Raw genomic sequence first — 12193 nt, forward strand, 5'->3', positions numbered from 1 at the left:
AGAGTAGAAATGTTTGAAAGCAAAACCAGCTCACCAGTATTGTCAGTCCGTGCTCTGTGATGTGTACACAGTTTAACAAATTGAACACACCCGTGAAACGTAAACTGTTTTTGTAAACAGGGCATGAGCTCTAGATCTGTTATTGTTAATGTTTACGATTCACCAGGTGTGTTCAATTGTTAAACTCTGCACACACCACTGAGCACGGACTTACAATACTGTGAGTGGGTTTTGCTTTCGAACATTTCTACTCTGAATTTTCTGGGTTATAGTTTTAATATTTTTTATTAATACACAACAAAATTGCCACTTTTCTTAAGTATTAAGAATAAAATTAAAATATGTGAAAGCGCAAGGATGTGTCAATCCAACGCGTCCAGAAATTTGAAGTGTTAATAACTTCGAGATGAAATAAGATTTTTATTATATTTTAGTATGAAATGCTACAGGAACATATAAGTCATGAAACTATGCAGAAAATTTGAGAAAATATTAACTTCAAATCTGTGTCCAAGCACCTTTAAGCTCTCAAAACAAAATAGGCATCGAAGAAAAATAAATTCATATGAAGAAAGTTTTTGAAAAAAGACAATAAAGTGATAAATTATTTATTTTCATCAGAAATCATACAGAACGTTAAAGAGACAAATTGAAGTAACAAACATCATGAGGAAAGTCCACCAATGTGTGATTATCGTCTGACCTGTAAATACAGAAACTGTTCATTATAAACTAACTGTGTAAAAGCCTTAAGACGTTCGTAGCATCAAAACGATGTATAAAGAATTTTATGTTGATATATACATAGTTTAAAGATTAAAGATTGTGATTATGATCAAAACGTAAAAGGAGTAAATGATTGAATGCTCTTAGACTGAATATGAAAATTATCAGACTGATGTCTCCACAGTCCTTTCATCCCTCGGCAAGAAGATGTCTTTCCTAAATTCATTAATAATGTCTCAGACCTAAATGGAATCTAGAGATTGTGTCCAAACATATACATTCGAAAAAAAGGCAGATTTGAAGTGCAAAATATCTCCGTAAACATGTATTGTTTTGACACATTTCAAGCTGGTTTAAAAGCGTTTATAAAGCTTTAAAATTTAATTTAAAAAAACTCTATGTTTGGCATGTCTTAGTTTGTCAAAAATATGAGATTCCGTAATTTATGCTCCTTGTGTCCAGTTTGTTCGAAACCCATGACAGATTTCAGAATTAAGTATGTTCACGTTTTTTTTTTTAAAATGAAATTTCTTTTTGTCAAACTTTTTCAATACATGTTTTAACCGAGAGTATTAAAATTGTACCGCATTTAAATAATTGGATGGCATACAAAATAGTACAAGTATTGAAAAAAATTCCAGTTAAATTTTTTTGATGGCATTTTGATATTGTCAACTTAATGTAATCTATCCGTATTATGACTTGTTTCAGCCTAGTGATAGGGAGACTATTTCATGATCAGGAGGTCCCGTGTTCGAGTATCCTACCTGTCGCCCGCGTCAAGCCGAAGACGTTTAACAAAGGTAGTGACTGTTCCTTCGCTAAGCGCCCGGCACAAGAAGTGAAAGTCACAAAATATTTCCTTTATGGTTATGAATGACCCATGTCTTGTATATATTTTTGGTCATTTACCAAATAAATGACATTATTCATTCTTATCCAAGTGTTCGCTCGGTTCGTAATTGGGATGCTCGGTTTTGATTCTCATTCGTCGTCAAAGCGCCAGACGTAGACATAGGTAATTATTAGTGGCTGTCCTTTCGCCAAGCGCCCGGCACTAGAAATGAAAGTCCCGGGTCTTTCAGAAGAGACATTAAAAGGAGATCCCTTGTCACGGTAGGAGTTGATTCAATAAAGAACCCTCACTGCACAATGAGCCTTAGTAGCGAGTATAGGCTAAATTTGAAGTTTCACCGGTATATGTTGACGTCTCTATATGAGTGAAAATTATTGATCAATCAATCATCTATTACATTAATGTATGTCCTAAATTATAATGCAAAAAATGTATTCTTATACAGTTATCTTGACGAGATCGAAGAAACGCAGCTGGTAATATTTTTCAGTAAATCATGAACGTTATCAAAAGATTATCAGATCAGAAAGACATATGAAACTTGAACAGGTGAATTGAATATATCACTTTAGAATGTAATACTTGTATAGACAATATTGATGTGTAGAGCCTTGCACTGTGTATTCAATGCCTAAATCAGTTGATAAGTGTCGAACTGTAAAGCTAAAAGGGGTTGTTCAACGGGGCTTTTTAACTTTTATATTTTTCGACTCGGTAGATTATCCTGCAATATTTAGGAAAACGCGAAATTTATTTTTTATTATTTCCCGTCAGATATATCAAACATCGCGTCCCGTCAGATATATCAAGCATCGCCAAAATCAGGCATGATCTGAAAATAATTTGTTTTGCAAAGATACTTACTATTGTTACATGTTATGCCCTCCGTCAGTGGTTTGAACGAGGCTTTCATATAAGAATGGATATAAGTTGTTGCTTTGCCACCACACAAATTTTGGGCCTTGTCATCAATACAGGTCAAAGTTTTGCCTAATAACCTGTGAATTTCATAAAATTCAGATAAAAATCATTTAAAAACTCTTTTTAATGTATTTAAGTATATATATGATAACAAAAAACAGTTCACGTTTATGATGTCATAGTAACTACTGCGCCAAATTGGGATGCCGTGCCATAAAAGGTTCGACGATTCTAAATAAATGCAAATGAATATTCAATATTTTATCGCGGTTCCAAGTAAATTGGTTCACTCGAATACGCTAAAATGATATAGAACTACTAGCCATAATTTCCCGTGCACGGCTTACCTAACCACTGGAATGGATGCAGGAATAACCGTAATCGCTGGAAAAGGGAGCAACAAGTAACCTAGATATCAATGGTGGGAGAGAGATTAACCCTAATCAGTCGAATAGTGTACAAGGACCTACCTTAAATCTCCTTGTGGGTACAAGACTTACCCTATTCAATCGCACAGTGTTCGAGGACTAACCCATAATTTCTCTGTTGGGTGCGAAGCTTTCCAAGAATCAGTCCAAAAGTGTGCATGGGCTATCCTTATCAGTCGAGACTAACCCTAATATCTCAGGTTTATTCAAGCAATAACTAAAAGTTAAATTACTGGCTTTTCAATTAAGGACAACGGCGTGAAGGATAGACGTCGGATGATTGTGACGTCATAAACATTGATTGTTTCTGCGCACTATCGGAGGAATCCTTTTGAACAAAGTTAATTATTTCATCAGTTTAAACCTTTTATTTTTAAACTTTGGCGTGCCAAACCATCACACTTAAGCGCAGCACGTCTCATAGGAAACAAACCATCGGAATTTTGTGAGACCATCGTACTTTGGAGTCAAACACAGAACATATAAGGAATAAACATCACTTCTTGACCATTCACACCTAACATGAGTCCTTTGTCTTTGGTGGGTAAACGGACTAATCCATATATATATATATATATATATATATATATATATATATATATATATATATATATATATATATATATATATATATATATATATATATATATATATATATATATATATATATATATATTAGGGATGTCAAAATATTTATTTTCTTTAGTCGAATATTCGATTGCATTATCCGAACGATAGTCGAATAAATTCGAAACTTTTTCGGAATCTAAAATTTTATTTCAAACTTCACTGGTACATGACATATTTAACCCCGAATCCCCTTTTCTTAATTTTATTAAAAAGTGACATCAAATGTTACATACAGATGTTCACATTGACCTAAAATGTGGATAGCGTGTTTATATTTACTAAATATAGACCTCTTATTTCTCCAAAATGTATGATTTCCTCGTCATTCATGTTCATAAATCGGTCTGTAAAATCGGTTTTTTAGGAAGCTCAAAAAAATGACAGTAATACATATTTTTTAAAGCTTATCAAAATGATGGGGGAGGTGGGACACACGGTATCTGGGATAATGTTAAACATTTGAATATACTTTTTGTACCAACTATCAAAATGTCTTTAAAATAGGTAAAAGAATATTAATTTTAAAATAATTATCGTAATGTCCACGGCAATAATGGGTACATGGTATGAGATCAAGTCCAATTAATAATTTTACAAAGAAAGCGCGATAATTTTATTACAAAATCAACACATTAATTGACAAATAATCCTCGCGGAAGTGAAGCATTTCTAATTACTATACTCTCTACATGTAAAGTCATCATTTTTAATGAGGAAAATTATCTTCTCGACTGCGTCTTAGGAAAGACGTTTTCTTAATGTTAGGATGAGAATTCCATCTCTTTATCACTCTTTTATTGAATTTATTTATTCTAATGTCGTTTTGTTATTCTTCGATCGTCGGTCCATTCGACTGATAGTCGAATAGTCGACTATTCGTTGACATCCCTAATATATATATATATATATATATATATATATATATATATATATATATATATATATATATATATATATATATATATATATATATATATATATATATATATATATATATATATACCGTAAATCTGGAAATTTTTACGTCGATTTATTTTTGCGAATCTGGTTCAAAAAGCTGTTGATTAATTTTTACGTATCAAAATTTTGCGAATTGATATTGGTGCTAAAATTAAAAAGCGCTTAAAATTTTCATAGCAGTTTATACGTTACGCATGTAGTACATACAATTAATTACGCATGTACATACAATATTAAACGATGCCAACATTTAATAATCGGATTATAAATTACGCATGTACTTACAATAAATTACATTTGTACATACAATGCTAAACAATTCCAATGTTCAATAATCAGATAAAAATATTAGAATTTAAGAGATAAAACATATAAACTATTTAACGTTTTCATAACATTTAAATAAATCACGCATGTAAAAAAAAATATATATAAAACGATTTCAGCTTTAACTAACCTTCAGGTAAAAACATTTGTTCTTAAATAAAACAACTGGTCTCTCTTTCTTAGAGAAATAATTTAAAAGAGACATACCGCCTGTAAAACCATCGAACGATGTTGAATGTAGTGAACTCTACAAGGCAGTCCTACGCACGGATTGTCACGGGTAATTATAAGCTTGTAGTATAAACAGATTTCTTAAAATAACCACTGCTTACGAACACCTGTTAAACTTATTAAAAAATAGCAAACATTTTTGTTGTCATTTTTTTTGTCGTTGATTTATTTTTAAGAAATATATTTTTGCGAATGCAATGCACGCGCAAATTTGCTAAAAATTTATCTACAGCAAAAATTTCCAGATTTACGGTATATATAAACATCGTGATGGTTGTATTGTAGAATTTAAATTACCTGCATTCTTTACTAGAAACATCAGAGACAGTTTTGCGGTTTTCTATTTCCATAAGTTCTCTAAATAATTTCGCACAAGACAGAAGACTGGTTTGATTCACCACAAACTTGTTCATCACGCACTGAAAGTTTTCTATGAACCCTATTAAAGAAAGATAATTATTTCATCACTTTTAACATTTTATTTTTATTTTTTTTTATTTCTTCTATCTTTTGATTTTTTTTATAATTTGATGAGGAAAAGGGTAAAAATGAATACCTATAGCTAATGTTTTGAAAAGATCAAGATATGTCTCCTAACGTGAAGATGCGTTATATAATGTTTTTCGGTATCTTTATCTGTAAGGTTTTGATGATATTTGAATTGAAAGTAATACAAATGTATAATAGTTTCTGTTGATATGTTATGTAGAATTGCACTATGCATAAATCTTAGTACCCTGCTTTCCTTCTGTGCACAGGTATTTCACAGCAGAAATCATCATGTCCAGCTTAACGAGAGGCTGTTTGGAGATACACATGACCTTTTCATATCCCGAAGACACGACACTAGCTTCCCCTGGAACCTATTCCAGATAAACAAAAGGCAGAAAGGCTCTATGATAAATATTTCAGTGACGCACCTGATTGTTTTGTGGCAAACTTCACAAAAATAAATCAATTTTAATATAGAATTGCTTTTCCTGAGAAACTTTGTTGGAGCATTGACGGTAAAAGATTTAACAAGAGTATTTTGCATACCCTAATTAATTTCAGCAATAGCATTTTCAAAAGGATATCATTTATTTTGCATGTGCATATTTGTGAAGTAAAATCAAATTTAAAACAAAAATATCAACTTACTTGCAATATCCGTTTATGCCATTTTGGGCATCAACAGTTGTAAAAATTTTTCTTGATTGAAAATTGATCAAAAGCTCTGTGAAGGAACCTTTTTCGTCCACGCATTGAGGCAATGAGTTAAGGTCACACGCATGGGCCAGACATCCTTTTTGTGCATAAAATTTAGCAAAAATATTAATCTAGAGACTCATTGTATTTGGATCTAAACACACACGCAAATAGCAAGAATGTTTACAAAATAGCACAAATTCCTAAACTTTTTAGGATAATTTGGATCAACTTACCTGATAAAATACAAAACAGCAGGAAACTCATTTTCTTTCACCAACAAATATTTTTTTCAATCTGCTGTTCTAGTGTAATACATATATTCAGATAAATGTATTATTTTTTCTTTCTCAATTTATAGAGGGATGGGAACGGAAACATATTAGGGGTTTACAAAACGCACGGAAATATCAATTAAATTAAAGCATATAACGTAGAGAGAAGCGAATACTTTCATGGCTATGCAGATGTAGGTGCATGTATTTCGATAACTTACAGCAATCGAGATCGAAAATCCAATTAAATATTACTATGAACAGAACAAACACAGAATCTTGAAAAAAATTACAGGTGGGATCAAGTATCTTGGAGGAATAAACATCACTTGTTGACAGGTCACAACTGACATGATTCCTTTGTATTTGCTAGGTAAACGGATTAATTCATATATGTAAAAAGCAGTATGAATATTACATGTATCTATTCGTATTTTATAAAATAAGTCAACAATAGACTTAACGACAGGTTGTATTTGGAAACACTGTCATTGTATCGAAGAACAAATTCTGCGAGGTGTTGACCATGAAGGAAATTCTTGATGCCCTTGTTACATCAACTCCTTTGTTAATAGCATACCTCGGATTAAAAATTGATTTTGCTCAGAATATGCTTTTGCTTCTCAAATCAGTTAGGATACAATAACACCATATGCAATCAATCAATCATTACAAAAATATAAAACAATAGTTTTATATTGATTGATTAATTATTTGTTGTTTTATGTCCCGTTTGAGAATTTTTCACTCATATAGAGACGTCACCATATACCGATGAAGGGCTTCAAATTTAGACCTTTACTCGGCACTCAGTGCCATTGAGTAGTGAAGGTTCTTCATCGTGCGAACGCCTACCGTGACACGGGGCCTCGGTTTTTAAGGTCTCATTCAAAGGACCTGCAACTTTCACTTCAAGGTGCAGGGCGCTTGGCAAAGGAACAGATGCTACCTACTTTTTATCGACTTAGGTCAGTCACGACCGTGATTCGAATACACGACCTTCCAACCACGAAGCGAGCGCTCTACCGACTGAACTATCGTGACGGCACTTAGTTTAAGAAAAAAAAAACGATAATAAAACTGCATTTAGATCATTATAAAAGATTTACATGTAAACGAAAATATGAATTTAACAATAAGAGATCTAATTCATGGTAACGAGGAGGCATTCCGCCCAAATTATAAAAAAAACAAATCTGAACTGTAGCTTCAGACATCCTTTAGTTTCAAAGATGGAAAGAGAAGCAAAAATTACACATTTTTCATCTATTTAATGCTTTTATTTCTGGAAGTGTTGTCAATATGGTTGGTGCAATATGTTACTTTTGTGACTTCTTCATTCTTTATTTGGTATCCCTTTCTTCAAAAAAAAAAAAAAAAAAAAAAAAAAAAAAAAGTTTAGTTTTGTTAATTCTTCATAAATTAAGATAAATAAATACGAGGGTTGTCCCAAAAAGTCATAGACAAGGTTTATATCTTATGTTAACACTCAACCAATATCAAACAAGTTTTGCATGACTATTATTTATCAAATGGTCCTTAAAATATTGAATTCTTAAATGAAAATCTTTCATTGTAATAATATTTTGAGAAAGCCGTTATTCTCTGTCGTTGCACGCTTACAATCCAGGATAATTCATGCATGTTTCTTTTGCAATTGCATATGTTTTTTCTGAAAATATGTAAAACATCAAATTCAGTTTATGTATCGATTAGATCAGAAAACAAGCCGGCATGATATATAAAATTTTCACGTAAATGGCATCGGAGAGAGAAATGGGGTGTGGTGATGCAATTTTCCAGGCGTACTTTGAATCGAGTTTGCTGTAAATGACGTCGTCAAACACGTCCCTGTAGCACTGGGATGTTATATAATATTGTATTGTGACATCTCACCCTTAGTGACAAGAATAAAAAAGTGACATAACAAACTACAACGTTAATATAGATATTGTTTATAAATGGTATATGGGATTCAAAACATCTTCACCACAGTCCTGGAAATAGGACGGTCTAAGAAACAACGATTGTTAAATTCAAAATGTCGAAGCAAAACTTTGTGTATTCTTCGCCTTTGAAGGAGAACGTGCAAGGACTTAAATTTGACATTTATCGAGATATTAGAAAGACAGTGGCCTAAAATTCTAGGATGTGGAGAGGTGAACTTGTTTTTTTTTTATATATATAAATTAATGGCTATTATTGCATGTCCTTGTATCCCTAACAGTTTTATGAAATCTTTCATCTTTTTGAGAAATCAATGAAGCAAAATAGTTTAGGAAAAAAGAAAAACAAATACTAGTAATACGTTGATGAAATGTTTGTACTTATTGCAACAAGTGGGTCTTTTGATAAATGACAAACAGCAAAAAGAATATAACAATTAACAGTTATAACAATTAAATACAGCGCATCCAAGGTAAACATATCAATTAATAGAGTATAATCTTTGAAATTTGACTAAATATTTGTATAAAAAAATTACTTCCTCAACACTTCAACCACTCCTATAGAATCAACGATCTCCTCCTCTTTCCATCTGTCACATCTGTCGTAAGTTTTTAACTGAGAGGAAATACTTTGATTTAAAAAAAAACAACACATCCATATCCTTCCTTCTTTCAATGAAAGCACATCAATTAAGTATGATACATCAAATACAATGTATCAGTAAGTCGAATTTTGACTGACGTTTTTCATACAAAATGTCAGACATTATTTTTACTGAATTGTCTACGGATTTTTCCGTTTAGTCGATCATTACAAGAAGTACACGGCTGGTGTGACCAGTCGACATGAGATGTTTACTCCTCCATGGCTTCTGATTTCAACTGTGATGTTTTAAGAGGTCCTTGTTTACTGTCTCCAAATTTGTATTGTTTCAATGAACTTTTGAGCTTGATTACTATCCGTTATCATCATATTTCACTGAAATATCAAAGTTATCGTATTCTCCAGCCTCTGTCCTATATTATGCTTCTGCCATCTTTAAATTGATTACAATGAAATAAAACAATGATATCATAAATTATAATGTCAATAAAAACGGTCTTATTACATAAACTTGTGTAAACACAATTAGAGGTTATTCTGTCATTGTATGTGACTTCCTTTAGATAACCCTTAAATCCTTGCACGTATGACAAAGTAAAAGATATTTTTCGTCCACGCCAACATCAGGCTTAAATGGAATATTCGCCATATCAAATCTTTTTCATTTATAACTTGTAATTGTGTCAAGAGGAACATGGGACTCAATGAAGACCTGAATACATGATTGTATTATGAGTTTTACAAACTTTGATCAGATAAGTCCCAGCTGAATTTGATATCTGATTTTTATGTGACAAAAAATTAATTTGATGAGAGGTTTAAAATATTATCAGTTTTCAAGTTTATGTGTTGTCTAGGTCAGGCTAGGGTCAGGATTAAAACAGATAATTTATAGACAATGTAAAATAAATTCAAATTTATGTCCAAATTACCACATCCTGAGGCATAGGAATGGAAAAATATATTTTATCATTTGGATGAAAGCTACTTTCTCATTACAACTGTGCAAAGTGTAGAAATCTTAAAGGAATTTATCATCCCCTTTCCTGAAAAAGAAATGTTAGCGATGTTTTACTTTGAAGAGAAAAAAATGTTATTTAATAACCTTTAAGACATCTTGTGCAAAGAGATATTAACAACAGATGAATGGAAAAATGGGACTTTTTTGGAGGACTTTATAAAAAAATGTTAATGTGCACGCTATTTTCATATCTTAGAAAATCCGATGACATTTATGATATAGTTTTTTGATTATATTGGGAAATTGACATTCTCTCATCAAATGTACACTGAGTTTGTGTTATAGACCATATATTCTTGAAAATACATGATTGGTCTGAAACTTTTGAATCATGGGAGACAATTATTAAAATACATTCATTAATTTACACATGATACAATCTCACAATGGAAAAGTGGGAAAATTGCTTTTCCTTGAAGAACAGCTTGTTTTTATGATATTATATATATTTTTATGGTATTGTTCTCTGAGATGAAGAATGCATTTCAAACCTTATTTTCAAGGATGGCACTTTTAAACAAATCTGTTTTATTCGTTTTATTTCCTTATAAAAATTTATTAAGCTCTCAAAACAAAATAGGCATCGAAGAAAAATAAATTCATATGAAGAAAGTTTTTTGAAAAAAGACAATAAAGTGATAAATTATTTATTTTCATCAGAAATCATACAGAACGTTAAAGAGACAAATTGAAGTAACAAACATCATGAGGAAAGTCCACCAATGTGTGATTATCGTCTGACCTGTAAATACAGAAACTGTTCATTACAAACTATCTGTGTAATAGCCTTAGGACGTTCGTAGCATCAAAACGAGGTATAAAGAATTTTATGTTGATATATGCATAGTTTAAAGATTAAAGATTGTGATTATAATGAAAACGTAAAAGTAGTAAATGATTGAATGCTCTTAGACTGAATATGAAAATTATCAGACTTATGTCTCCCCAGACCTTTCATCCCTCGGCAAGAAGTTGTCTTTCCTTAATTCATTTTATAATGTCTCAGACCTGAATGGGGTCTAGAGAGTGTGTCCATAATATACATTCGAAAAAAAGCCACATTTGAATTGCAAAATATCTATGGAAACACGTATTGTTTTGACACATTTCAAGCTCGTTTAGAAGCGTCCATAAAGCTTTAAAATTTAATTTAAAAAACTTTATGTTTTGCATGTCCTAGTTTGTCAAGAATATGGGATTCCGTTATTGCTGCTCCTCGTGTCCAGTTTCTTCGAAACTCATGAGAGATTTCAGAATTAAGCATGTTCACTTTTTTTCAGATGAAATTTCTTTTCGTCAAACTTTTCCAATACACATTTTAACAGAAAGTCTTAGAATTGTACCGCATTTAAATTCTTTGATGGCATGCAAAATAGTACAAGTATTAAAAAAATCCCGTCAAAGTTTTTGATGACATTTTGATATTATCATCTTAATATAATCTCTCCTTATTATGACATATTTCAGCCTAGTGATAGGGAGTTTGCTTCATGATCAGGAGGTCACGAGTTCGATTATCCTTCCTGTCGCCCGCGTCAAACCGAAGACGTTTAACAAAAGTAGTGACTGTTCCTTCGCTAAGCGTCCGGGACAAGAAATAAAAGTCACGAGTTTTTCAGATGAGATCTTAAAAATTGGTGTTTCGTATCACGATAGGCGTTATCACAATAGGGATTCCTGAGCACCATACATAGGTAAAAATTTCTGGAACTTCCCCTAATACAGTAAATGTCTCTTTTATGAGTGATAAATTCTCAAATGGGACGATAAACATCATAGATACTATAAAGCAATCTATTCCTATATTTTAATCTGACATAAAATACTCCTGTCATTTTAAAGCAGGAACGCATTTACTGAGAGAAATTTTCAAAAAATGTAATTATCTTATCAGTAATTAGTCATCAAAGATTCAATTCAGGTCTATTTCAGTTGAAAAGGATATTAAAACTAGAAAGATATTTTAAACTGATTGTTATTGATGAAAAGGGAGATAACTCGCCAAGAAGAGGTAAAAGTCATAAACAAAAGGCTCACTCATTCCTTACATACTGATAATTGTAAATATAAATTACTT

At 31.7% G+C, this 12193-nt stretch overlaps 1 protein-coding gene across 1 annotated transcript; it reads right to left on the reverse strand.

Moving 5' to 3' along the window:
* Positions 1 to 558: 558 nt before the first annotated feature.
* Positions 559 to 5885, reverse strand: LOC133201857 (uncharacterized). The gene is made up of 4 exons (XM_061337656.1): positions 5816 to 5885; positions 5377 to 5518; positions 2447 to 2580; positions 559 to 703 (listed from the first exon to the last, which is right to left on the reverse strand). The coding sequence occupies exons 1-4, from the start codon at positions 5859 to 5861 to the stop codon at positions 618 to 620; spliced, it is 408 nt and encodes a 135-aa protein (XP_061193640.1). The 5' UTR covers positions 5862 to 5885; the 3' UTR covers positions 559 to 617.
* Between the last annotated feature and the right edge of the window lie 6308 nt (positions 5886 to 12193).

The sequence above is a fragment of the Saccostrea echinata genome, unplaced genomic scaffold (assembly GCF_033153115.1).
Source record: "Saccostrea echinata isolate AGI-Se365-2 ecotype Australia unplaced genomic scaffold, CSIRO_AGI_Sech_v1 ptg000045l, whole genome shotgun sequence".
NCBI lineage: Eukaryota > Metazoa > Mollusca > Bivalvia > Ostreida > Ostreidae > Saccostrea > Saccostrea echinata.

Coding starts and splice junctions, on each gene's coding strand:
- LOC133201857 (XM_061337656.1), bottom strand. CDS start 5,861: ATGATGATTTCTGCTGTGAAATACCTGTGCACAGAAGGAAAGCAGG. Junction 5,519..5,815: donor GTGCACAGAAGGAAAGCAGG/GTACTAAGATTT, acceptor TTTCTTTAATAG/GGTTCATAGAAAACTTTCAG. Junction 704..2,446: donor GGGCATAACATGTAACAATA/GTAAGTATCTTT, acceptor CTGTATTTACAG/GTCAGACGATAATCACACAT.